At 50.6% G+C, this 27,418-nt stretch overlaps 2 protein-coding genes across 7 annotated transcripts in view; one reads left to right on the forward strand and one right to left on the reverse strand.

The window, feature by feature from the left end:
• Positions 1 to 662: 662 nt before the first annotated feature.
• Positions 663 to 24,882, forward strand: BACE1 (beta-secretase 1). The gene is made up of 9 exons (XM_004325433.4): positions 663 to 1,397; positions 15,796 to 15,884; positions 17,390 to 17,606; positions 18,087 to 18,224; positions 18,929 to 19,063; positions 20,051 to 20,152; positions 20,513 to 20,662; positions 20,925 to 21,096; positions 21,969 to 24,882. Exons 1-9 carry the CDS (start codon positions 1,146 to 1,148, stop codon positions 22,208 to 22,210), a joined length of 1,497 nt encoding a protein of 498 aa, XP_004325481.1. The 5' UTR covers positions 663 to 1,145; the 3' UTR covers positions 22,211 to 24,882.
• The window catches only part of RNF214 (ring finger protein 214), a 56,372-nt gene continuing 47,584 nt past the window's right edge, over positions 18,631 to 27,418 (reverse strand). For all 6 annotated transcript variants that reach the window (XM_033862036.2, XM_019941839.3, XM_019941840.3 and 3 more), the window contains one exon: positions 18,631 to 26,716. In XM_033862036.2, coding sequence (XP_033717927.1) covers positions 26,651 to 26,716 — 66 coding nt within the window. In that variant the 3' untranslated portion in view covers positions 18,631 to 26,650. The remainder of the gene's footprint in view (positions 26,717 to 27,418) is intronic.

The raw sequence follows: 27,418 nt of genomic DNA on the forward strand, positions 1-27,418 counted from the left end.
TTACCCTCAGCTCACTGCCAGCACAGAAATCTGGATGGGCTTGAAGATTCACAGAATCTGGGGTGGAGGTCAGGGCAGGTAGAGCACCAAAGGCACAAAAGGATTCAGCTGAGAGAAGCCCCAGCTGGCTCTCACCTCCCTGCAGATTGCAGGCTCCAGTGAAGGCGGACTGCCCCCTGCACTTTCCCCTTTGCCCTTGCTTATTCCTTTGGCTGCGTAGAATACCCTTCTATCCCCCTTACTCTTGCTTCGCAAATCTCTGCTCTTAGAAATTCCACCCATTCTTTAAGGTTCAAATTAAATACCACCTCCTCCCGCTGAGTCTTCCCAGACCCCCCAGACGTCCCCCCAACCCCTGCTCCTTAATTCCCCATCATTTTGTGCGGTGCATATGCATTTTATTTCTCTCTGTAGCCCCAGGGCCTGGCAGCGTGCCTGGCATACAGTGGGTGCTCCAGAAATGCCCAATGAAAGGCTGACGGAACAAGAGAGGTCTGCCGCCACTCCATCCCGATGGCCCTTCCCATCCTGCCAGGGTCCTGCAGGGTGGACTCCATCTCGGCAGAGGGCATCCCAGACCCCTCACCAACCCCGGAAGCCGGGCTGTCTGCCACGGGAAGACTACACTTCCCAGCGATCCCAGGGAAAAGCGAAAACCCTTTGGCTTTGACAGCCGCTGCCACAAGTCTTTCCGTCTCCCCAGGCTGCCTGGGAGCTGGGAGCGGGATTATGGTGGCCTGAGCTGCAAACGCAGCTGTAGGAGCCCGGAGCCCCTGACCCTTCCCCTGCTGCCGCCCCGCCGGGAGGACCAGGAAAGCAGCCTCCGACCTGCCATGCCCGCCCCGCCCAGCCCCCCGGGGGGCCCGAGCCGGCCTCTCCCGGACCTCTGTTGAGGTTGGACCGCTGGCCAGATGTAGCCAGGCTCCGGATCCGTCTTCTCCCCTCCTGCCTCTCTGTGGATCTCTCCTGCCCGCTCCCCACAGCCTGGAGCCAGGGCTGGCCGAGGGGCCTGCAGGCGCTGGAGCCCTGATGTCTCACCGTTCACTCTCCTGAGAAGCCACCTCCAGCACCCAGAGTTGGGGTCAGGCCACAGGGACGGTCGCAGGCTGGAGTGAGCCCAGAGCGCCCCAAGGCCAGGGCCCACCATGGCCCAAGCGCTGCCCTGGCTCCTGCTGTGGATGGGCTCTGGGGTGCTGCCTGCCCACGGCTCCCAGCCTGGCATCCGGCTGCCCCTGCGAAGCGGGCTGGGGGGCGCCCCCCTGGGGCTGCGGCTGCCCCGGGAGACCGACGAGGAGCCCAGCCGGAGGGGCAGCTTTGTGGAGATGGTGGACAACCTGAGGGGCAAGTCCGGTCAGGGCTACTACGTGGAGATGACCGTGGGCAGCCCCCCACAGACGGTAAGCTTGTCGGGCCAGCCCTACCCTCCCTCCTGCACGAGCCGAGGGGAGACAGGCTGGGGGTGCAGCATGCTGGCTCCTGTTAAAATGGGCTGCACGGTGCGGGCTGGAGGGACCCTCACCCAAACCTGTCCTCTGGGATCATACTGGCAGCAGTCAGCCCCAAAGCCCCCCTTCTCACTTCCCTTCCCCTCACAGGCTTCTGTCTGCCCTCCCCTCTCTCTCTGTCTTACACACACACATGGCTCAGGAAGGATTTGGGGCAAGAGAAACTTATCAGTGGGGGGAGCCTGACCTGGAGAAGAGTCCAAACCACAGGGGTGCTGTGAACAGGTGTCAGCCCAGACCGAGCTTGAGTCTCCCAGCCCCACTGCTCTGGATCTTGGTCACCCAATCTTGGCATCTGGGGTTCTGACCATTGGTTCCCAGCATCTTGAGGACCAAGGAATCCTGGCAGGAGTTGGACCGGCCCTTTTCTCCCCGTGTCTGAGCTGCCACAGGACAGCGAAACAAGGTTTCCGAGTTCCTTGTGACCTCCAGAAGCCCCGGGCTGACTCTTGCCTTCCCCTGCCCCTACTTCCTCCCCAGCTTTGCATCCTGCACTCCAGTCCCTCCCCTACCTGATGCCTCCCAAGTACTGGCCAGAGGGAACTGAACTGAGTCTGGGGAAAGGACAGATCACACACTGCATAGAGCAAAGGAGCCAGAGCCCCCTTCTAAGCATGAGACTCCCTCCACGAGCTGATAGGTGCTCAGGGGTGGGGGATGGCAGCGACGGAGAAAACACTGCCTGCCAGCTCCCCCCATCCTTCCTGACAATCCTCCAAGGTACACTCAAGGTGGCTGGTTGGAGGTTTCACCCTCTGTACCTCTGGCCGGGTAGGAGTGTGCCATGAGCAGCCCTCCGCGGGGTGCCGTGGCTGCCCTCTGTGAGCATTTGCCTCCTCTGTGGTTGAGCCCAGGCACGGGTGGCAGAATGGCTCTGTGTGTGCTGGTGAGTGTCACCTTGAATCTGAGCCCGCACATCTCTGAGCCACCCCCCTCCCCTTGATCTGTGTCTGGGAGGCTTGTCCTTGGGAGGGTCTGTGAAGGTGGGAGTGTGTCTATGGGCAGAGGGAACCACCACACTTCCTGGACTTCTAAACAGCTCTCACACCAGATCTAGGGGGAAAACAAGCCTCCGCTTCCCAATTACCTGATGGAAGCAAGCCTTCCGAGGTCCATGCCACCCAGGCCTCCCTCCCACCTCTCAGCTGATCCAAGGCTCTGGTCTTCCCCACTTACCCCTCCTCTTGCCTATGTGCTGTAAACAGTCTTGAACCGGTGTAAGGACAGAGCCTGAATCCAGGCCTTTAGCAGCCTGAGCCAACAGGATGCCAGCTGTTGTCAGGGAGAAGGAGGCTGTGTGGACCTGGTTCCTAGTCCCGTTTCTGCTACTGATGCACCATGCAAATTGTGCAGAGACCCTGTGACATGGACACAGAACGGGGCTCTGGGACCAACAAGGGCTTTGGGGTCAGAGAGACCAGGAATTCCAGCTCCACAACCCACAGCTTTCCCTTTTCCCAGCTGTGTGTCCTTGGGAAAATTATATAACCTCTCTGAGGCTGTTGCCGTGTCTTTAAAAATGGGTGAAATGAGATCTCCTTTGGAAGGTGATTGTGAGGATTAAGGAGACTAGGCAGGTGAAAGCACCTAGAACAATGCACCTGGACACCCACTTGTCCTCCAGTAAATGTGAAATCACTTTCTCCTACTTGTCTGGCCACTCCTGCCTCTTCTGTGCTCTGCAAGGAAGCATAAAAACCTGGGTGTTCTGAGCCTCCATGTTTTACACGTAAAACATGTAAATGGGGGATCCCATTACTGTACTTCCCTGGACCCCTGAGATAATATGTACATCCCCCAGCCCAGAAACTGGCAGAGAGTAATTGCCCAATACATGTCAGTTCCATTCCTGCTCCTTCCTAGGAGAAGGGAAAAGTGGGCTTCAAGTTCAGCACCAGTCCAGGAAGCCAGTGGCAGGGAGACCCCAGTTAGAGCCACCCTATGAGTTGGCTTACGGCTCCATACCTGAGCCAACGCCAGCCAGTCTGTGCTCTGTGGTTGACTTGATTCTGCCCCCCGCAGTCTGCGAGAAGGATGCCCTTTCTCCCGACCCAGTGGGGTTGTTATAAGCACCAAATGAGAATGTGAAAGGCACAGTACTGTAAACGAGCAACAGTGAAACTTGGGGAGCACTTTCTATATGCCAGGCAATTCATTGCTGGTTTTGGGGGACTGATCCACAAAGAGACAGAAAATACATTTTCTACCTCAAGAGCTTAGTGTGGAAGTGAAAGTATAAGTGCTTGTACAAAGTAATCTGCAGCAGTTGTACTCAGTGAGGACCCCAGACCCTTGTCATCAGAGCCAGTTAGAAATGTAAATTCTCTGGCCGCTCTCCACACCTACGAGGTCAGAACCTCAGGGGCTGTGTCTCAAGTTTGAAAAGCATTGATTTATAGCAGTACCATGAGTGAGTGCTACGGGTGTTCTTTTTTTTTAAATTTTTTCCATCTATATTCTTTTAAGGGAGGGGTTCTTTTCTTCAGTTTATTTTTATTTATTTATTTTTTTGGCTGCACGGCATGCAGCATTTTAGTTCCCCAAACAGGCATCGAACCGGAACCCCCTGCAGCAGAAGTGCGGACTCCTAACCACTGGACCACCAGGGAAGTCCCTATAGGTGTTCTGAAGGAGGTAAAATCAGGCAAGGCCTCGTGAAGATGTGCTACGAGCATGGTCTTGAAGGATGCATAGGAGGGTCGAGACCATTCCCAGCACAGAAAAGTCCTCCCGAACTGGGATCGCAACTTCATTTGTGTGTCCACTCCTTCCCACCCTCTCCCCTGAGACCAAGCGAGGACACAGTGAATGAAGAGAATGCGTTATGTGTGTTTGGGCTTATGCATGTTCATTCAGGAGACAGTGAGAAACCCAGGCCAGCTAATGTTACAGGTTTGGGTAAATAAGATAGAACCAAGTGGCCAAAAGCCTTAAATGTCAAGCCATAAGGTTTGGACTTTGGTCTCTGCAGAAATAAGGGGGAAATTGAATTTATTTGTGCAGGGGAATGACAAAGAAAGCAATCTTTTAGGAAGAGGCATCTGAATTTTAGAAAGAATGGAACTGAGAGATGCAGGCAGCAGGAGGCTCTGTCACAAAGGTCCAAGTGTGGAGCGCTATGACAAGGACCTCTAGTGAGGCTGTGATCAGGTGGAAAAAGGAGGGAAGACTGGGATGCAAGGCTCGGTGACATTGGTGTGAAGGGTGAGGAGGAAGGTGTCAAAGGTGATTTCAAGATTCCTATCTGGGATGAATTGGAACATGACAAGACCATTTGTGAGAAAGTTGGCAGGAGGGGATGGTTTAGGACTATGGGTGTACAAATATATCCTTGTATTTATGGTTACAGTTTATAAAAGCTTTTTAAAATTAATTTACTTATTTTTGGCTGAGTTGGGTCTTTGCTGCTGCACGCGGGCTTTTCTCTAGTTGCGGCGAGCAGGGGCTACTCTTCTTTGTGGTGCGCGGGCTTCTCATTGTGGTGGCTTCTCTTGTTGCAGAGCATGGGCTCTAGGTGCCCAGGCTTCAGTAGTTATGGCTTGCGGGCTCTAGAGCGCAGGCTCAGCAGTTGTGGTGCACGGGCTTAGTTGCTCCACGGCATGTGGGATCTTCCCGGACCAGGGCTCGAACCCACGTCCCCTGCATTGGCAGGTGGATTTGTAACCACTGCGCCACCAGGGAAGTCCTATAAAAGTTTAAAATATATTCTACATAGACTATTTTGTTCTTTACAGTAATTCCTGCAGTATATAAAAAGGTCTTACTATTTGCAGCTTCTAGCAGAAGAAATGGGGACTGAAAGATTAAATAATTGGCAGGTCAGTAAGCTAAGACCGTGTCTCACCCTTGACCTCCCTACTCTTCCATACCACCTATTTGAGAAGAAGAGAGAGTTTATCAGAGATCCCGCTTCCATTCTCCTGACACCAACTCACGTCTTCCTTACTACACTTAGGAGCACGTGTCACTGTTTCTGTGTTTGTTTCCCTCATAAAACACCAAGCTCTTGAGGACAATGTCTTTTTTAATTAATGAATTTTTGTAGTGTTTTATTTCTCTTTGGCTAGTATCTATGACAGCGCCACGCTCAGAACAGGCACCTAAAAAGTGTTGAGCAAATGAATAAATAAAGAGTAAGACCTTTCAATAGAACTGTTGATGGGCTGCTGTAAGTACAGAAGTGGAGATCTTGGAGAAAGCATTTTCATTCTCTTTGCTTAAATGAAAGGATATCATCTCATTATAACAGTACAAGCATCGCCATCCAAACACAGGCCAATAATTTAATTGTTAGGATTGAAATCTGGTGATGGTCAATTTTCAGTTTAACAAATATTTATTGAGCACCTACTTACAAAAGAGAAGCATACGTCATAGTCTCAGCCCTTGGAGTGCTCACGATTTGGTGTGAGACACAGACATGTAAACGCCTATATATCACACAAGACCAAGTACATTTGGTACAAATAGAAGAACAGTGAGTCTTGGAAGTATAAAGAAAGAAGCAGCTACTTCTGACAGAGTGTTAGGAAAGGCTTGCGAGAAAAGGTAGCATTTGAATATGGCCTAGAAAGATGAGAAAGCTTTGCTATTTGGAGAGTGGGGAGAAAAAACTTCGTAAAGAGAGACGTGAACTATGCTAAGAAGCTGGAAGCTGTGATAGGGATGCTGTGAGGCTGAGTGGGCGTTGGGTTTCATTCTGGGGGCAGCAGAGAAATGGTCTCGTGAATTTTGGTTTTAGGAAAACTACTCCAGGGTGCAGGATAACTTGGATGTTCTAGAGTCCGAGACAAGGATTTCAATTAGGACACACGGGCCTGAAAGAAGATATAAAAGAGGAGAAGTCTTCAGAGAGCCAGCATTCACCTGTCAGGTCAACCAGGTGTTCCCTGTCCCTGATGGGTGAGAGGGAAGAGAAGAAGTCTCCCGCCTTTGAACTTCTCTGACTGTGTTTGCAACAGGACACACAGCAAAAGGAGCAAGCTTTTCAAGCACAATATAGTTTACCAAACTTCCATGTTTATTACTCTGCTTTAATTAAAAAGGGCAAGGTATTAGCATGTCTGTTTTGGGCAGGAGGAAACTGAGTCTCAGAGGGATTAAGTGGTTTGCCCAAAATTACACAGCTAAGGGAAGAAGAGAGCTAGGGTTCAAATCCTGGTCTTTGGATTCCAAGTCCAAATACTTGGTTCTTTCCAGCATTCCATAGTCTGGGACATGTTGGTTGAGTTCGAGATGCCAGTGGACAATTCTTGTGGATGTATCCAGCAACCAGCTGAGAATGGGGAACTGGAAGCCAAGAGACAAGTTGGGACTGGACAGGTAGACTCAGGGGTCACCTGTAGAGAGGTGCTTGTGGAAGCCAAGTTAGCAAATGAACTTGTTTGAGAGAATGGAGAGAGAAGAGGAAAACGATTAGGGAAAGAATATCGGATGTAGACGAGGGATCAAGGGAGCAAAAGAAAATGATCAGAGAAGTAGAAAACTGTGAGGATTCAGGATCTCAAAACCCATGAAGATGCCAAGTGGTTTTCCTGACCCCCTCCCTAGAATGGTTTTCAAACTGAGATCTGTGGGGTTCTGTAAAGGGACCTCAAGGGTGAGAGAGAGGTTAAGAGAAAGGTAAGAGGCAAGACTGTACCTTCCACCTTTCCCCTCACCAAGCCCTCCCCTGTCCCACCTGCCCCCAAATCTCCCAGAATAGGTCAGCTTTTGTTGTATTTATACAGTGGAATTCCAGGTTTGTTTGATTGATTGATTGATTGAGTTCTGGTACTTAAAAGGTCGAAAACCTTTGAACTCAAAGAATCACCCTCCAAGTTAGATGACCCTGAAGCCCAGCCCCCGTCAAGACAGTTTTGGCCTCAGGCACTGGGAGGCAACCTAGAGACTGGGGTTGGGCTTCAGTTGCACGTAGGCCTCTGCTGGGACTCTTAGGCTGTCCTTTCACACCTATCTCTTGCTCTTCCTCCCCAGGTCTGGAAAGAAAGAATTCAGCTGGGAGTGAGAGAGGCATTGAGAAAGACCGTGCCCCCTCACTAAGGTAGATGGTCAAGGGCCCTTCTTGGGTATCTCCAGTAAAGAGCTAAGCAGAAATTTTGGTTGAAAATCCAGGAAGAGAAACATCTCTCAGGGAAGCCCTCCTACCCGCCAACTAACTTCTGTGTCTGCTGGGAGCCATCTCGCTTGGGGGGCCTGGGCAGTGGGGAGTTCTGGAAAGGAAACACCATTTTCCTGGTCCTAGAGCTGCCCTGAGCTTCCCCTGGCAGGATGGGCCCAGTGGCTACCCTGTCTCCTGGCCACTGTAACCCCACTATGTACAGGCTGGATGTCTCCTTGGTTGGCCTCTCAGGCTTGGTGAACCCCACCAATTGTTCGACTCCAGCGCCTGTGGAGTTTTCACCAAATAGCACAAGGCATGAACCCTGGCATCTCCCAATGGCTCAAGCAAACAGACCTATGTGCTGAGCACAACCGGGTGCCATGGAGGAAAGTGGGCTTAGGCCAGAGATCAGCTTCATTCTCACCTGAGGACAGACTCAGAGACTATTACAGCCCCTGTAACCTGTGGACGGGACAAGGTTAGACAACAGGAACTGTCTGACAATGAAAAGCAGGTAGCAGTGGCTGTGCTACCCTCCAAGCAGGATTTCCCAGACGGGTTCCGTGGAGGCTGAAGGTGCTAACGAGACACCTCGAGAGCCACCACAGGGAGGGGATGGAGACAAAGAAATAAAAGCTCTCCCTAAAGCAGAGCATCTCTGCTTTTTCTCTTTGGTATGCTGGGATCCTGAATGAGATTGCAAAAGGGTTCTGCTGCTTGAAAAATAAGTTTGAAAACCATTGTCTCAGATCTTTTCTTTAAGGACAGACAGGTAAGCTTTTTGACCATTCGCATCATCATCTCATTTGAATAGGAAGCACTGATAGATATTAGTTGAGCTGGGTTTGAGCCCGGGGGAAATGGAGCATCCTGTCTAAAGGGGGAAGGCTGCCCTAGATAAGGTTTGGGATGACCCAGCCACCTTGGGATTCCTTTTAAAAAACAGCCCAAGATGGGGTGAGTGGCACCAGGGAGCCTGCTTGCTCCGAGGTATTGATTGCCAGCTTCAGCCTGGAGAGCGAAGTGGAAGCAGAGGATATGTCTGAGAAAGGAGTCCATTTCCATTGGGTCAGCTGATTTGGTCAAGGTGGGAGGAGCCTGGATGGGACCCAGTTGCCGGACTCAGTTCGAGGCAGGAGCTGTGTGCTGCGCTGGCTCTCAGCCAGGACCAGCTGCTGACTTGAGGTTCCTCATGTCCTTCCTTGCCCCCATCTCTCAGCCTCGGGCAAGCTCAGGTCTGGGAATGTCCACTTAGGGAAGCAGATGAAGCTAACTCAGAGGACTCCGGGAGCAGCGAGTCCTGAAATCACTCGGACTGCTCTAAGAACCTGGGTGGCTACTCAGTTTCGTGGGTACAGTGGGCATCCATTGCCATCATCACCATACGCAGTACCGGATTGAAAATCCCCCCTGCAAGGACCCTGAGGCTGAGAACTAATGGCAAGGCTCTAGAGTCACAGAGACCTGCAGCAAATGAGGCAATTACAGTTAAAAACAATTGCTACAGAGCACCTACTGAGAGCTAGGTAAGAATTAGATAATAAGCACAGAAATGTGCTCCCTACCCTGTGGAACTCATAGTGTGTAGGACAGACAGACATTGGATAAGTGGTTTCAAGTTGGATGAAAGGGTAGGCAAAGAAGCGCAGTTGTTCTTGAGGACCTACGAGAGGAGGAACCTAATCTGGGCGGGGGCATCAGGGCAGGACCTTTGGGAGAAAGAATGTTTAAACCACGACTTGAAAATTGAACAGAAGTTAGATGGAACGGGGAGAGAACATTTCAAGAAAAGGAAACGGCGTATGCAGAGGTGACAGATCATTGTGCTACTGAGAAACTTGATGGTGAGAGAGGGGAAAAGTGATAAGAGATGGTATTTGGAGTTGACCGATGGGTGGGTAGGTGCCCCAAAGTCAAGGATCTCAGGATTTAATTCAGGTAGTTTTGTAGCAGTTATCTGATGCAGTGTAACAAACTAAGACGAGAGCCATTCCCTCTCAGGATTCTGTGGGCTGGCTGTGATCCTACAGATCTTACCTGGGCTCCTCGTGTGGCTGCATTCAGCTGGTGGGTCGGCTGGGGGCCGGACTACGCCAGGCTGCTGGACCTCTTTCTCTGTGAAGTCTTTCATCCTCAAGGAGGCAAGACTGAGCCTCCTCACGTACAAGCTCAGGGCCGCGTTCCAAGAGGCCAGTCTCCCCAGTGCACAGAGCACTTAACAAGCCTCTGCTTTCCTCCTTTGCTGATGTCCCATTGGGCAAAACAAGTCACATGGCCAAGCCCAGCGTCAATGTCAGAGGGGATCACACCAGGGCATGGATACAGGGCGTCTGATTCATTAGTGTAACAATCTACCATGTATTTCCTTTCCCAATGAGAGAGAATGAGAGAGACAGGAAGGTCAAGGAGATGAAAGAGAAGACTTGGGGCTTGGTCAGAGCCAAGGGGCTCTTGTCCTAGCTTTGTGGCTTATGTGTAAGAGGGGTTACGTTCTTATTCACCCTTGGTCTCAGTTTCCTCCTCTGTGAAATGGAAGAAAGGCTCCTACATCTCAGCTTCAGCTGAAAGGCTTATACTACGAGAATATAAGGGCTCTTCCCCCGTAAACTCTGAGGCCCACACAGAAGATAACAGACTTTCCTTTAGCAGGAGGAATTAAAGCCCCCTCCCAGGGACTTCCCAGCGGTCCAGCAGTTAAGGCTCCGAGCTTCCAATGTAGGGGCACAGGTTCGATCCCTGGTCGAGGAACTAAGATCCCACATGCCACATGGTGACGCACGGCAGAAAAAAAAAAAAAAAAAGCCCTTTCCCAGAGGTGCGTGAAAGTGGTAAGACCCTAGCACAGGCTGCCAAGAAAGGTTGTGGATCTTTTTTTTTTTTTTTTTTTTTTTTTTTTTAAATTTTTTATTTATTATTTATTTTATTTATTTATTTTTGGCTGCTTTGTGTCCCCGTTGCTGCGCGCGGGCTTTCTCCAGCTGCGGCTTGTGGGCTGTAGGCACGCGGGCTTCAGTAGTTGTGGCGCACGGGCTTCGTTGCTCCGCGGCATGTGGGATCTTCCCAGACAGGGCTTGAACCCATGTCCCCTGCATTGGCAGGCGGATTCCCAACCACTGCGCCACCAGGGAAGCCCTGTGGATCTTAATAACTAGAGATCTTTCGGAACTGGAACAAGCTCCCATATCTCCAGGCCAACGGACAGATGACTCCTGAAGGCTCTTTTCACCCAGAAGAATCTAAGTAACTCCCATCTGCTAGTGAGAGCTGGGGCCAAGACAGGTGGGATTTGTGAACAAAGAGCTTACCCTGGACTCAGCAGCTCCACATCTGTCTCATTGCCCAAGATCTATTGCTGCAGACTCCTCCAGGGGAGCCTTGCCTGCAGGATGGAATGGGCAAGTGTGCCTTTCCCTGTGGGGCTTGTTAGCACTTCCCATGAAGCTGCAATCCCTCAGAGGCCCCCAGGGGCATATTTGTTTGTTAAGTGATTGGCACTGACCTAGCCCTGACTCCATGCTGCGGTCCTCTGGGCATCTAAAGGCAAGCTCTACAGGGACTTCTGAGTTGGCCTGGCCCCAAGGGATAGGGAAGAAGTAAGATGGCTCCAGGACTCCGGGCTGCCTGTATCAAACCAGGGGGCCTGGTGAGGGGAAGGCAGGTCTGAGCTAGAGCCACACCTATAACCTAAAAACACCCATAGTTTGGGGGCCACTGAGAGATCCCTCCCTCACCCCGAAAATAGGGTAGATTAGCTCTTTCTCCTTTTTCCTTTAAGCATTCATTAATTCAAGAAATACTTATTGCCAGCCACTGTGATACCCAGTAGGGAGACAATGGGGATTTTTTTAAAAATTAGATACAAGGGGAGATGAGATTCAGTATGACATTATAGTGGCAAGTCCTACAGAAGCATTTTAATCAGAGAATATGACCTGGTCTTTCTCCCTTAGGTAGTCCCTTTTTTTTTTTTTGGCTGCGTTGGGTCTTCATTGATGCACGCAGCTTCTCTTGCTGCACGCGGGCTTTCTCTGGTTGCAGCGAGCGGGGGCTACTCTTCGTTGCGGTGCGCGGGCTTCTCATTGCGGTGGCTTCTCTTGCTGTGGAGCATGGGCTCTAGGTGTGCAGGCTTCAGTAGTTATGGCACGCGGGCTCAGTAGTTGTGGCTCGTGAGCTCTAGAGCGCAGATTCAGCAGTTGTGGTGCACAGGCTTAGTTGCTCCACGTCATGTGGGATCTTCTCGGACCAGGGATCGAATCCGTGTCCCCTGCGTTACCAGGTGGATTCTTAACCACTGTGCCACCAGGGAGGTCCCTAGGAAGTCCCTTTTGAGCTCAGACTGAAGGATGATAGGAGATGAGTAGACAAAACTGCAAGTGGAAAGGAGGATAATCCAGGCAGAGTGAATGACCAACAGCCTTTGCGGGAGGGACCATGGCTGATTGGAGGACCTGAAATGAGCCCAGTGTGGCTGGTGGGCAGAGGGCTTGGGGGAGTATGGGACAAGCTAGGCTGGCTATGTAGGCGGGGCTGGACCATGAAGGGCCCTATAGGAAATGTTAAAGCTTTAAGTCTTTATTATAATAGCAAAGGAAAGCCATTGACACGGGAGGGTAACGTGGTCACATCTGCGCTTTGAAAAGATCATTCTAGCCACAGTGCAGAAACAGGTTGGAGAGGTCAACAGTGGATGTACCAAGATCAGTTGAAAAGCTATTGTGGTATTCCAGGATGAGATGATGATAGGTTGGCCAGGAGTGGCAAAGGAGGTGGCAAGAAATGAATACATTCGGAGACTTTTAAGAAGGTTAATTGGACAGGACTCGTTGATGCCTTGGATGGAGATGTGAAGAAGAGGAAGGTGTTTGGATGTCTCTGAAGTTGCTGACTTATGAAACAGATGGATGGTGACTAATGTAGGAAACTGTGAAGAAAAAACAGATGGGCAGGACCAGGTAAGGTCAGCCATGGACATCCTGAATTCGAGGTGTCTTTGAGGCAGTTCGAAGGGGAGGAAGGGGCTAGAGCTGAAAGCTCAGGAGGTATAAGGACATAGGTGGTAATTGTAGCCGCTGCCATGGATGAGATGGCCTAAGGACAGAGTAGAGCAGGAGGGGAAGAGGACCAATGCCCAGGCCTTGAGAAGTGAGCCTGCAAAGTAGACAGAAGATCCTATCAGAGAGGCAGGAGGAAAGCACGGGATAGGGTGACAGGGAAGAGTGTTTCAAGGAGGGAGGGGTCGGCAGCGTTGAATGCTCCAGAGAGGTCAAGCAAGATGAGGATTGATTTGAAAACCGTCTTTTGTATTTGGTGACACAAAATCATTGGTAACTGTAGTAAGGGCTGTTTTATAGTGGAGGGAGGGATAGAGGCGAAACTCAGTTTGAGAATGGGTTGAGGAATGAGTAGGAGGTGAAGAAATGAAGACAGCTTGGCCGAGAACTTTGGTTGTGAAGGGAGAGGAGAGAGAGGGTAGCTGGAGGCGGATGTGAGATTAAAGATTTTTTTTTTTTTTTTAAATGAAGAGACAAGCATTTGTAAATGCCAACAGGAAGAATCCAGATTTGGGGGTGGGGGGGTGTGGCATGAGGGGTGGATCCTCCTTAGGCAGGAGGAGGGATTGTAGAAAGGCAGGATGGACGACGTGGGAATGATCTTGTGGGAGATGGGGGGAGGGGTCTTCTGACGGCCCCCTGCTGGGTGAAATTAGAGGGGAGGGCGTCTGCTAAGGTTGGACGCACGCAAACCCTCCTCCTTCAGGCTGCCCAGGGGGCTCATGATAGAAATGTTGGAAGGACAGGATCAAAATCACTTCTCTCGGAAGCAGGATCACAGTGCAAAGGGCAAACAGACAGAAGGACATTTGCTCAGGAGGAAGAGGCAACTGTTTATTTTGGTTTCCCTTTTCTGTGTGCGTGGAGGGTGGAGAGGGGGCAGCAGAGAGAGCAGTGGTGGCTTGAATTCCTGGTATTGGGGCTGGGGGTTTAAAGAGAGAGCAATGGGAGGGGAGGGGTCATTCCTCCCCAGGCTTGACCCCCTTGGGGGCGGAGTGGGGAGAACTTCCTCAGGTGAGGAGAAAGGCTGGAACTGGAAGGGCACCAGGGATGATGGGCCCCCGGGCTGGGGGGGGCGAGTGGCCTGCAGAGAGGGCTCCTCCCGTACAGGACAGAGAGGAGTGGGGAGGAGGGGGCCTGGACCAGCTGAGCCGAGCCCCCAGATACAGCTCCATTCCAGTGTCAAAGGTGGTTGGATTCTCCTAGAGCCGGCCAGGTACACACACTCCAGGCGGTCCCCCCTACCACCACCGGCGCCAGCGCTGTGGAGGAGACCCTCTTTCTTTGGGGTCCAGTGATAGCAGGGGCGCCTGTAAGCCTGAGGCCAGCCGTGGCGCGGAGACCAGAGTCCTGGCAGGTGGGAGAGCGGGTTCTGGGGAGTGGGTGGGTGAAGAAGCCTTTTTAATCATTAACCTGGCTGATTGAAATCTGAACTGCTGTGCCTCTAGCTCTATTGATTCTCTGAAAGCACAGCATCTGGGGCCAGTGGCTGCTTAGAGACCGGGGAGAGGGACACCAGGGAGAGGTAGGGGCAGAGGGGCGGGGAGGGAAATGGGAGGCAGGCCAGGAGTGGGGGCTGGGAAGGAGGGAGGAGGCAGGGTCAGAGAGCTAGGGGACAGCGGCCATGGGGAGGCCAGGAAGCCTGAGCGGCCGCTGGGGGAGGTGCAGTCAGCAGACCTACCAGGGACCACTGAGAGCAGGAAGGAGCCGGAGGATCCGGCAGAGGGGACGAAACACAGTGACCTGCCCTATGTGACAAGGTCGGAGCCTGCAGCAAGGCCAAGGTCAGCTGACTTCACTGCACTGAGGAGAGGTGATGCAGAAATGGAGGGCCCTGAGGTCAGAGGAGAAGCTGAGGTGAAGGACACACAAGTGGGCAGGAGAGGATTCACTTGGACTTCCCTGGTGGCGCAGTGGTTAAGAATCCGCCTGCCAATGCAGGGGACACGGGTTCCAGCCCTGGTCTGGGAAGATCCCACATGCCGCGGAGCAACTAAGCCCGTGCGCCACAACTGCTGAGCCTGCGCTCTAGAGCCCGTGAGCCACAGCTACTGAAGCTCCTGCACCTAGAGCCCGTGCTCCGCAATAACAAAAACCACCGCAGTAAGAAGCCTGCACACCGCAATGAAGAGTAGCCCCCACTCGCCGCAGCTAGAGAAAGCCCACACACAGCAACAAAGCCCCAACATAGCCAAAAATAAATTTAAAAAATAAATTCATTAAAAAAAGAAAGAGAGAGGATTCACTTTATAGATTGCTGTGTTTTTGAGGACAGGGGCCTTTCCTTTTTGCCTGTGAGGATATAGGAGGCATCAAAAAAACGGCTGACTGGCTGAGGAGGGGTCAGGCCACCTCAGGAGGAAGGAGGACAAAGTAGAAGAGACGTAGAAGGAGCCGCACAGAAGGAACAGCAAGACAACACCTGTCCATCTTCAATGAGCCAAAACCAGGGCCCCGAGGAGATGGCTTTTCACCAGGACCTCATACAGGGCTCCTGGCTATAGTCCCACTATTTCTGACAGTGGGACTCATAGGTCTGTGTCACCTCTGAGACAGAAGGGGGCCCTTCATGGGGAGCCACATTCTGGCAGCCAGGGTCAGAAACACGTGGGCCTCAACATGCCATTGTGGTCCCCACAGTGCCCCTGGTCAGTGCCAGCTCCTAGAATAGCTCGTCTCTGAGCTGGAGGGGGATGAGCCAGGCTGCCTGCCGGTGATGTGCTTCCCAGGAGAACCAGAGAGGAGGGGAAGGGGCAAGCTCTGCAGACAGACTGGGCCAGTACAAAGTGAGGAAGGGCATCTGCAGGTAGACAGAAATAGGAATGGAAACACACACACACACACACACACACCAGTTATATGGCTCTGATGACACAGAAAATGTTCCAATTCTGCAGCGAAGACAAAAGCAGACACAAGGTTTCTGAGGCCATGCTGAGGGCGTCACAGGACCCCATGTTCTGACTGTGGTCACGGTACTAGCAGGGCCAGCCTGTGCAGTCCTGCATCTGGAAGCTTCACCCTGGACACTCCAAAGGAAGACCACATAGCCGGGGGATGGGGAGGGTACAGGACAATGAAGGGAGTGAGTCCAGGCCTCCTGTCCTAGCATCTTTCTCTCCCTTTTCTCTGACAGCTCAACATCCTGGTGGACACAGGCAGCAGTAACTTCGCAGTTGGGGCCGCCCCCCACCCTTTCCTGCACCGCTACTACCAGAGGCAGCTGTGAGTGCGGGGAGAGGAAGGGGGAAGGCTCTTCCCAAGGATCCAGGGCAAAGGAGGGTCGGGGGAGGGCTGCAGGGAGAAGGACCAGCTCCACAGAGCCTTTCTTCCTGCTGGGCAGGAGGGAGGGAAAAGAAGGCAACAGTGACCAGAAGAGAAGAGTGGAGGGGCTGGAGAGTTGAGGAGGTAAACTATGGGAAGGGTAAGTTGAGGGACAGCCAGGAAGTGCGTCAGTTCCGAGATAGGGCAGCTTCCTGGGGGAGGGAAAGCAGGAAGGAGAGCAGCCCCAAAGCTCCCAGTGCAGTCTCGAGGTCTCCTTCTCTCTGCCTGAACTGGGAGGCCCAGGGACTCCAACCCACACCCCTCAGTGGCTCTGGTTTTCTGACGCCACCACCTAAGTCTAGGCTGAGCAGGCTGCAGTGACAGCTCCCTTCGCTGTGTCCTCGCCTGGGGGCTACTCTTGGTGGCTTTGCACGGTTCAAGGAAGGGAAGGAAGAGCCTTCCATGGCTCCACTGCCTGGCCTGATATCAGGGACTGAAAGCTAAATGCTTCCCTGCCTCCCGGGAGTTCCAGCAGCTGGACTTAGCTAACAGGTGGGAGGGAGGGTGGAAGTGGGTTTTTAAGGTAACAGAGCCAGTGAGGGATGATCTGGGAGCCCCTTTAACAGAAAAGCAGGAAGTGGCGAGAGGCCATCTAATGTCTGAGGCGTATGTGTGTGTGAAAACATGTGAGTCGAGACTGACACCCCATTCTTGGACTTCTAGGCAAATGCCAAAGGCGCCTTCTTAGGTCCCTTGCCCTTTAACTTCCCTATCTAAAGAAAGCAGTCAGGGAAGGGGGCATGGCCAGGGTCCATGAAAGGGAATTCATTCCAGCTCCTTGCCCGTGTCCCATCACTGCCCCCATCATACACACCAGCCCTGGTCAGAGGCGTCATTCCACACAGGTGGGGGTGACACATGGTGATAAGCATGTTCCATCCGAGTGGTGCGTCTTGCCTGCTCGCCCTGCTGAGGTGCTCGTGCAAACTCCTTCCTTGGAAGAATTTGCTGAAGAAGTTCCATGCTCACCCGCTTGGTACTTTCTCTACCACTCAGATGGTACCACTGGGTCCCAAGGCAGCAAGAGTCAACGGCTCCTTTTCTTTAAGAGCGTGATAAGGTCAGGGGGCGGGGAGTGGGAGATGCCCGCTAGCTGTCCCTTCAGCAGCAGCAGTCACAATACACAAAGCCTAGACTTGTTCTTCCAGGGCCTGAGCTCCAGATCTAGGAATACGAGCTACGGACACAGGAGAGCGAGCGCCAGAGACAGCTCCCCACGTCTGTCTGCAAGGTCACTTATTCTGTTCCCGGTGAAGGATCTATGGATGTTCTCTTGAGCAGCCTGACAGCATCCTGTCTTATGTAGATGACCGAGATGAGATTCGGCGTCTGGGAGTAGGTTAGATGCTGGCTCCATGTACCAGCTGTGGTTACGCACCCAACAGATCTCTGCCTCCTTTGCACAGGTCCAGTACATACCGGGACCTCCGGAAGGGCGTGTATGTGCCCTACACCCAGGGCAAGTGGGAGGGGGAGCTGGGCACCGACCTGGTGAGCATCCCCCACGGCCCCAACGTCACCGTTCGTGCCAACATCGCTGCCATCACTGAATCAGACAAGTTCTTCATCAATGGCTCCAACTGGGAGGGCATCCTGGGGCTGGCCTACGCTGAGATCGCCAGGGTGAGAGGAACAAGGGCTAGCCCTAGACATTCTGCCTGAACATTGCACACTGCATGCTACACAGGGACGGAGTTACGGGAGAGAAGGGGAGGGAACTGAATAAGGGAGGGAAACAAATCAGTTTAAAGAATTACTTTACAGGTGGATAGGGTGGCAGTCTGAATTTCATCCCTACAGAGGGCAGAACTATGGTGACAGGTGGAGGAACAGGCTATCTTTTCTATTGACGCTAAGATCTTTAAGAATAAGAGAGGCCCCCATAACTCTGAAACAGGTTAAGCAGATGGGGATCAACGATCCTACAGATCTTTCCTGTTTGCATTGCCAGTGTGTCTTGCTGTCCCTCTCTCCACCAAATCTCAGTACCTCAGGATGGTCTTTCCCAAGGAACATCCCCCAAGTTTTGCTTTTGCCCTCCCATTCCTCTTTCCATTAGGGCCCTCTGTGCGAGGATTCACTCCTTGTCTCTCTCTGCCACAGCCTGACGACTCCCTGGAGCCATTCTTTGACTCGTTGGTAAAGCAGACCCACGTGCCCAATCTCTTCTCCCTGCAGCTCTGTGGTGCTGGCTTCCCCCTCAACCAGTCGGAGGTGCTGGCCTCAGTTGGAGGGAGCATGGTGAGTAGGCCCTAGGAGAGGGGAGGCCCGGGCACTGGGCAGAGACGTGAGCACCTGCTGCCTCCCTGCCCTCTGAGGCCACACCACAGCCTCGGGCTCCACTGCTGAGAATCGAGAGAAACCTCTTCATGTTCCCCACCTCCATTTTTCTTTTTCTACCCTTTTCTTCCTTGCATTATTCCAGAAAGGACTTGAGGCTCCTATGGTAAACTTGGCAAGGATGACAGATGATTAGGAAAATTTCAAAGGAAATGAAAATAAGGCCTCTCAAGTCAAGACTGTTCAGTCTGATGATGAGAAGGCGGAGATGTAAGGAGTTTAAAAGTCTATTTATTAATTCATTTAGGACAACTGGTGAACTCTATCTCCAACAAGCAGAGAAAATAAAACTTACAACAGAAGCAAATTATCATTCACTCAACATTTATTATGCCAGTTTAGGTTTAAATAACTTTATATCAAGGGCTGTGTGATTCTGAAACAATTAAAAATCCTGGAAAGCCTTTTCCCCTGAACACATCCTTTAACACATTTAAGAAAGTATCAGTCGCTTTACGGCGTGGTTTGATTAGAAGCAGGAAGATGAGAAAGGTGATGTGCAGAGCGCCTTGCCACCCCAGAAATGACTGATCCTATGCTTGCCCTCTGGGTGACTTGTTGTCCTTCTGTGTTGGCACACGGGTACTGGCTCTTCTGCTCCCTAGATCATCGGGGGTATCGACCACTCGCTGTACATGGGCAGCCTCTGGTACACACCCATCCGGCGGGAATGGTATTACGAGGTGATCATTGTGCGGGTGGAGATCAATGGACAGGATCTGAAAATGGACTGCAAGGAGGTAATAAAACCTGGGGGAGGCAGGGAGAGGCAAGGGGGAGGCAACATCGCGTGAGGCCAGACCCCGAGTTATGAGGCTGGGAGGATGAGGTTGAGGTGCAGGACCTGCAGGAGGGTTGGGGGCTGAGCCTAGAACAGCAAGGAGCTTAATGGTCACATGGCGGGACCTGAGGTTTGGGGCTAGGGACTGGCTTAGCACTTTCCCAGAGGCTGCGTGGCATAAGGTCTGGTACGGAAAAAAGCATATCTGGACTCCGGTCACTGCCTTGCTTTATGACCTTGGGCAAGTCGTCCGCGAGGCAGTGTCACATGACGTAGTAGAAGAGTCTGGCTTTGGAGTAAGAAAGACCTGGGTTTCTAGCTCTGCTCTAGCTATGTGTCCTCAGGCAAGTTACTATTTTGTGTCTCAGTTTCCTCACCTGCAAAACAGAAGTAAAAACAGCTTTTCCAAAGACGGTGGTGAAAATAGAGAAAGTGAATAAAGTGTTTATCCCAGTGCTTGACACACAGCAAGACCCAATAATGGCAGTTAAACTATTTGGGTGTTCCTTACCTAGATTCTTCATGTATGTTAACTTAGAACAGATACAAACGTATTATGAAAAGTTAAAAGCATTATACAAGGTATTTTTATTTTCAAGATTTAGAGAATGTCTACCCACCCAAGATAATAAGAGTTAACATGTACTGACTGCTTCCTATGTGCAGGGCACAATCCTAAACACTTCAAATATATTAATTAATTTAATGCTCTTTATTTATTTAATAACTCTTTGAGGTAGGTACTATTATTATCCTCATTTTACAGATGAGGAAACTGAGGCACAGATGTTAAGTAACTTGCCCAAGGAGATCCACCTAAGAAGTGGCAAAGCCAGGATGCCAACCCAGGAAGGAGCCCAAGCAGTCAGCCTCACCCCTCCAATTCTGGCCAAAGCCTGGCATCAAGAAGGCTTTTGATGTTCTAACCCTCTCTTCTCCCTCTTAGTACAACTATGACAAGAGCATCGTTGACAGTGGCACCACCAACCTTCGTCTGCCCAAGAAAGTGTTTGAAGCTGCTGTCAAATCCATCAAGGCAGCCTCCTCGGTCAGTGGGACTCAGGACAGGGGTACAAGAGATGACAGAGTGTCACAGGAAGTCTGTGAGAGGCACATTCCTCCACAAGAGCCAAGATGTCTATCCTTAGATCCCTCTACTTAGGTCTCTTAAACAACGGTTCTCTGCTATGGGCCTCAGCTTGCTCAGCACACAGTCCCCCAGCCCAAAGTTTTGGCCTTACTCTCTTGCTCTCTTCCTCTAAGCCTTGGGTTTCGGCTGACCTTTCCCCAGTTTGGATATTTCATGGAAAAGCAAGTAAAGGGCCCAGTAAGTGTTATCTGAAAATGGGAGAGGCGAGATGGTGAAAGAGGCCGTTTCCTCATCTTTATCCTTTTCCCATCAACACAGACGGAGAAGTTCCCAGACGGTTTTTGGCTCGGGGAGCAGCTGGTGTGCTGGCAAGCAGGCACCACCCCGTGGAACATTTTCCCGGTCATCTCACTCTACCTAATGGGTGAGGTCACCAATCAGTCCTTCCGAATCACCATCCTTCCACAGGTATGTCCCTGGCCTGAATCAGTGGGATCCCAGGACGAGAACAAAGGATATATTGAGAAAGAGTGAGCAGGCATGGCTTCCTAGAACTTGGAAGACAAAATAGATGAGGATCCAGCGGTAAAGGGCTCTGGGAAAAACCAGCCTCTCGGAGCTCAGGGCTGGCAAAGGGAAGGGCAGCCTAAGGGCATCGATACCAAGAAGGCAGAGATGGGGTGAAGGGTGGAGGAAGACATACTCTCACTCTTTGCTTGCTTATCCTTAGCAATACCTGCGGCCAGTGGAAGATGTGGCCACATCCCAAGACGACTGTTACAAGTTCGCCATCTCACAGTCATCCACGGGCACTGTCATGGGAGCCGTTATCATGGAGGGCTTCTACGTTGTCTTTGATCGGGCCCGGAAACGAATTGGCTTTGCTGTCAGTGCTTGCCATGGTGAGAGAGCCAGGAACGAGGGTGTGGGGTCAGTCTATCCCCGTTCTCCCTGTCCAGTGGTGAGGGTACCCGGGCCCCTGTCAGTCTGGGAGGGAGTAACCGTTGCCTCAAGCCAGAGTCCACGTATTGTGTAAAAGCCTGTGTCGGTGCTTGTGCTTTTTTTTTTTTTTTTTTTTTTGTGGTTCGCGGGCCTCTCACTGTTGTGGCCTCTCCCGTTGCGGAGCACAGGCTCCGGACGTGCAGGCTCAGCGGCCATGGCTCACGGGCCCAGCCGCTCCGCGGCATGTGGGATCTTCCCAGACCGGGGCACGAACCCACGTCCCCTGCATCGGCAGGCGGACTCTCAACCGCTGCGCCACCAGGGAAGCCCCGGTGCTTGTGGTTTTTTTGTATCGCCTGGCATGCTGACCCCCGCCTGGACTGGCAACCTCTTTTGGAGACCCAGAACAGCAAGAGCTGCCTCGGCACCTTGGGAAGCTCTAGATCCAAGGGTGGCGGGCTGGGCCTATCGTGACCCTGCCAGCTGCCGTATGCCGAGGTTGAATGCTACTGGCAGGGTCTTGCAACTGAATTTCAGCAGGAGCAGGTGAGTTTACTAGGTATATGTAGGGCTGGCTTTTTGGTCAGCTTAGAATGACTGACTTTTAGGGCCCTGTCCTATTGGACAGGTAGACAGGAAAGGGTTGTTGTCCCCAGTGACCTGGAGGAGAGCCATGCCTCCACGTAGCAACGGCTTTCTGTCCTGCTCCTAAACATCTCCCAGGAGGGAGACTCTACGGCCTCCTCAGGGCCGGTTTCAAGGCCTGTCCCGGGAAGTTCTTTTGGGTGTGTGATCCAAACTGCTCTGTGACTCACATCTGCCCTTTCTCCAGTGCACGATGAGTTCAGGACAGCAGCGGTAGAAGGTCCTTTTGTCACCCTGGACATGGAAGACTGTGGCTACAACATCCCACAGACAGATGAATCGACCCTCATGACCATAGCCTATGTCATGGCTGCCATCTGCGCCCTCTTCATGCTGCCCCTCTGCCTCATGGTGTGTCAGTGGCGCTGCCTCCGCTGCCTGCGCCATCAGCACGATGACTTTGCTGATGACATCTCCCTGCTGAAGTGAGGAGTCCCACGGGCAGAAGAGAGAGATCCCCCTGGACCACATCTGGTGGTTCGCTCTGGTCACAAGGAGGAGACACAGATGGCACCTGTGGCCAGAGCACCTCAAGACCCTCACCCACCCACAAATGCCTCTGCCTTGACAGAAAAGGAAAAGCTGGCAAGGTGGGTTGCAGGGACTGCACCTGTAGGAACCAGGAGAGGGAAGAAAGAAGTGCTCTGATGGCGGGAATACCCTTGGTCACCTCAAACTTGAGTTGGGAAATTCTGCTGCTTGAAACTTCAGCCCTGAGCCTTTGTCCACCATCCCTTTAGATTCTCCAACCCAAAGTATTCTTCTTTTCTTAGTTCCAGAAGTAAGGTGACCCCAGTGTGTGTCTCTGCAGTACCCTAGCAGAGAAAGGGCCAATCTTGTTTCCCTGCTGGCCAGTCAGCGGGAACGGACGCACCGTTTGCTGTTTGCTTTAGAGATAGGGACTGTATAGACAAGCCTATAACATTGGTGCAAAGACTGCCTCTTGAATTAAAAAATAATTTAAAAATAATTTGTACAAATAATTTGTACAAATGGGGGTGGCTGGACGAGGAGAAGGAGAGGGAGTGCAAAGACAGGGAAGCTGGGATCAAAGCGAGGCAAGGCCAGAACATGACCGCTCGCCAGTCCCAGTTTTAGACGGCATCTCCAAGATAAGAATCCCACCTTCTAAGATGGGTGTTGCTTCCCAATGTCTTCTTTTCTGTGGTTGCAGCCTGACCAAAAGTGCGATGGGAAGGAGGGCTTCTCTAGCCAAAAAGCTCTTTTTAACTCTCTTAAAGGAAAAGTGCCCACTAAAACGTTCCGTCTAACAAATGAATTTCTACCTTATTAATTCCTTGTCCCTACCTGAACCTTCTACTGTACACGTGACTGGTAGCACTGAAACATCCCCAACCCTGGAAGCCCCAGGTGCCCTATGGGAAAGCAGCTGGAATAGAGCAAATATAACAGGGCTGCACTTTGTCTTCCTGGCTACCTGTTCACCCCCTCCCCCAGTCCTATTTCTCCAGAGCTTTGTAGCTGAGGTGCTAAGAATAGATAGGAAACCTCTCCTATCTAATCCTTGAAAGCAGACTCTTGAAGATTCATTCAACAGGGATAGAGTTGATGCCCTATACCCCCTGCCTGGAGTTCTTCCTGTTCAGCTGTAAGTGGTAGTAAGATCTTGACATAATACAGAGCAGTTTTGTTGCCTTCTCCCTGTCTCTAAGGTCTCCCTCATTTATTCGGCTAAGGCATCCCACAGTGGCACTAGTATTATACCAAGAATGTCAGGAACACAGGGCTTTCTGGCTCCACCAGCATCGCATTCAGTATCAAGGCTGCGTGGAAAAAGGATGACAGCCTCCGGGCTTCCTAATTCCCTTCACCACAAGAGCCCCTTGATGGAGGCCATCCTTTGCCCCTATCCTGCTCTTTATTCCCCGCTCCTAATAGTACCTGGGTACCCAGGCTGGTTCTTGGGCTAGACAGTGGGGACCAAGTTCATTTCCTCCCTATCAGTTCTAAGCCAGTCGACTATGATACCAGTGTTAATGGGAAGAGCTGAATTTTCTTACTATTCCACTGGATCCTATTCCTCTCTGGTCAACACACTGCTTCCAAGTATGGGACCTGCACAGCGTAGAATTACCTGATGAGGGAGAGGGAAATACAAAGAGGGCCTCTGGAGATCCTGGCCTCGGCCAGCTGCCCACAAGCCATAAACCAATAAAACAAGAATACTGAGTCGCAGTTTTTTATCTGAGTCCTCTTCATTCCCACTGCACCTGGTGCTGCTTTGGCTGACGGGGAACACCCCATAACCACAGAGACTGACAGGAAGACTGGAGCCTGTCCACTTCCAGCTTGGAACTTACTGTGTAAATAAACTTCCAGAACCGCTACCGTGAAATGAAAATGCCACATTCCACTTTATAATTTCGACCCACGTTGGGGAAAACTGGTTTTTCCCCAGCTCTTTCCAGGGTATAAAACTCAACCCCTTCCTTAGTAAGTCTCATTGTCCTATTTTTTTCTTTGAAAGAGAAAACTTGTACTTATTTTTCTTTTAACAGTTTCTTCCTTTCTACCCTGAAACCGTGAACTCTGAAGTGTAAAAAAAAAAATCTAGACAACAGCTTCTTCCTTGTAAAAATATGTATTCTATATTTCTATTTTTAAATTCTATGCCAGAAAAATGACTGTCCCATCTCCACTCCCTGCATCAGGGGCCTTCCCCAGGGGTCTGCACAGCTTGTACCAGTGCAGGCCAGTGGACAGAGGGAAAAGGGAGAACAAGGGTGGCCAAAACTTAACTGTTGCTTTCGGATTGATCCTGAACAAGAAGGAGCAAAGAGCGACGATGAGTCCCGGCCCCCACGCACACCCTCCACCACACTGTCTTCCTGGTGCAGCTGGTTTCCAGGGGCTTTCACTAGGAAGCAGTTAAGCCCCCCATCCCCTCCTGTTTTCTCTTTACTCCTTTGGTGTCAAAGATTTGTAGAAAAGAAACAGGATATTTTTTAGACCCACTTCTAATTTCTATATTTTCATTGGATACTGAAAAATACTGCAAGTGGCCCAAAGGCTGCTGCAAAGTTAAGGGGAGATAAAATCTTAAGATTACAAGATAAAAAATGAATCCCCCCCCCCCACCAAATGAAAAGAACAAAGGAACTGGTCTTCCATTTTGCCACATTCCCTGTTCATGATGGCTACCAAACTAGAGTCATTAATATTTCATTAACCAAAGAAAGTGGGTCATCTGACCTCTACAGTGGGGAGTACTCAGGCCATTTCCATCACCCTAAAAGATGCCAAGGACATCCCAGGAAGTCCATTTCCTTACACTGTTGCCAGTCAATAAACCGGGACAAGTAAGACCAGAGAAGAGAAAGAGTATGTTCATGAGCTGATAGGCAAGGATGAAAGACAAGGAAGAGTAACATAAAGAGAGAGGAGAGAATTATTTGGCTCTGAAAGGAAAAATCTTTGCTACCCTCATATGTACCACTAGTGCGAGTAAGCATTTCCAGGTCCCAGAATGGGAAAAATTCACCTGTTGGTAATATAATAATATCCTTTCCTGGAGCTAATTTTTTTTTATTACTGCTTAATTTTTACTTGTTTAATTCCAAAAGAGAAGGGAGCTGAAGCCATTTCCATTAGGAGTAAAGATAAAGCGACAGGAAAGGATTCAAAGCTGTAATAGAAACGCAGCTTTCCTCGGTATAAACCTAGAAACTGGAAGTGCTCAATAAGCAGAGGTGGAAAAATGACCTCGCTCCAGACAGCTACCCACAGAACAAATGACTTATAAACCTGAAATCTAACCTCCCTTCTTCACAGCACTTTGGTCTCCATTTGTCCCAGGACAGGAAGCATGTCCCCCATAGCTTTCTTGCTTCAAAAATTCAAACCCATATCCCAAGATCATCCTGAAAGGAATTTTGCACAGACATCCCCTCACCCCAGTGCCTGCCTGGAACTCACCCAAGGTCACCAAACAACTTGGTTGTGAACCAACTGCCTTAACCTTCAAGGGGAGGGGAGATAGCTAGACTAGAAGACCAGAAGTGAAGGGGAAGCGGTGAGGACTTCACAAGGTTGGTCTGTGAAAGCTTGATCAGAAGCCAAGTCAGTGGTGGAAAGGGATGGCTTGGCCCAGGAAAGACCTGTGGGCTATGCTAGTTTCTAAAGAGATGACTATCCAGGAAGTAGGGTGGACAGAAGTTTGTGGAGGCATGGGGGAAACGGGACCTGGTTATGTTGTTATTCTTGGACTGTGAATTTTGCTGATGTAAACAGACTATTCTGTAAACCTAATGTCTATGTACAAATAATGAGTGTTAAAACAGTAAAATGTTCAACGAAAAATCAAACTATCAGGGTTATATATTTTTTCCTCAATCAGTCTCATTTTCTCCATTTGGAGTAGGGGGGCTAGAATAGCACTGAGGCTTCCGGAGGCTTTCAATAAGCAAGGCATCTGGCTGGACAGCAGGTGAGCACCAGGGTTCAAATCGGCGTACATGAGCCTTAAGAAAATGGACTAGAGGCTGAGCCAAATCAGAGCAGGGTGGCCTTAGAGCAAGAGCAGCTTCCTAGATGGTTTTTATATTGCATCTGAAAACAGCCCTAGGCAGGAATATCATAATTTCAAGGCCAAATTAAATACCATCTTACCTACAATCTGCTTCCCCCAGAGGAACTGAAAGGTGAGGGGGACAGACCATTTCTGCATAATATACATACTTTCATTTACGAACATCTGGATACAGACTTTCTATACACACATTACCTATATAATAAAAATGTACATGGCATGAGTATATGTCACTGTATAAATATAGAGTTTTAGAAATCTTGAACCCGCGCTTCCTGTTCACATCAGTTTCTCCTCTTCTTCCTCCCCAGTCAGGTCCGTCATTTAAGAGTTGGACAAAAGGGACAAGTGTCATTTGTGTTGGTCTGGGCCCAGAATTTGATACACTGGAAAGAAAGAAAGACATACCTCAGGTTCATCAGGAAAGACGGAGGGAAGGAGGGGAGAGAGCGCTGTTAAGGTTCAACAGGTCTAAGGGATGTTTACTGAGTCAGAAAAGCTCACTGGGGGACTGGAAGGGCTGCTTCACTGGCTTTTACCGCCAGAAGAGTCTTCAGAGCAGGTGAACCTGATCTTGTTTTACAGGGAACATTAACAATCAGCTAATGACAGTGAGAAGCTGCTTCCTGCTGACTGTCTACAGACCTGCTCCTTCTTGCCATCTATTTAGCCTGAGATGAGCTTCCATCTCCTAATACCCATTGCCCTCAAATCTTATTCAGGATTTTCCCTTACCAAGAATTTAGATATAAATTCAGTTTCTACCTCTCAGAAAAACAAAATGAACAAAATAGTAAAAAAAAAAAAATCATCCCTGGTGCTAAGAGATTTAACTCTGTCTGGTACCATCATAAAAGACAGGAATAACTTGTCAGTTTGTGAAGCTAATCTCTAATAGGTCAGCCTTCCAACTATTTTATTAATGGAGTTACTAATCTCATATTCAGGTTCCCTATTCCATTCCTCTCATCTAAGCAAAGTCTCTTGGCAATGATACGTCTGAAACAATGGTTAGATATGTATATCTTATTGTCAATTTTCCAAGGCAGTGACTATCGGCGTTCTAGTATGAACTGTTTACCCAGTCC

This window comes from Tursiops truncatus, chromosome 8 (assembly GCF_011762595.2).
Source record: "Tursiops truncatus isolate mTurTru1 chromosome 8, mTurTru1.mat.Y, whole genome shotgun sequence".
Taxonomy (NCBI): domain Eukaryota; kingdom Metazoa; phylum Chordata; class Mammalia; order Artiodactyla; family Delphinidae; genus Tursiops; species Tursiops truncatus.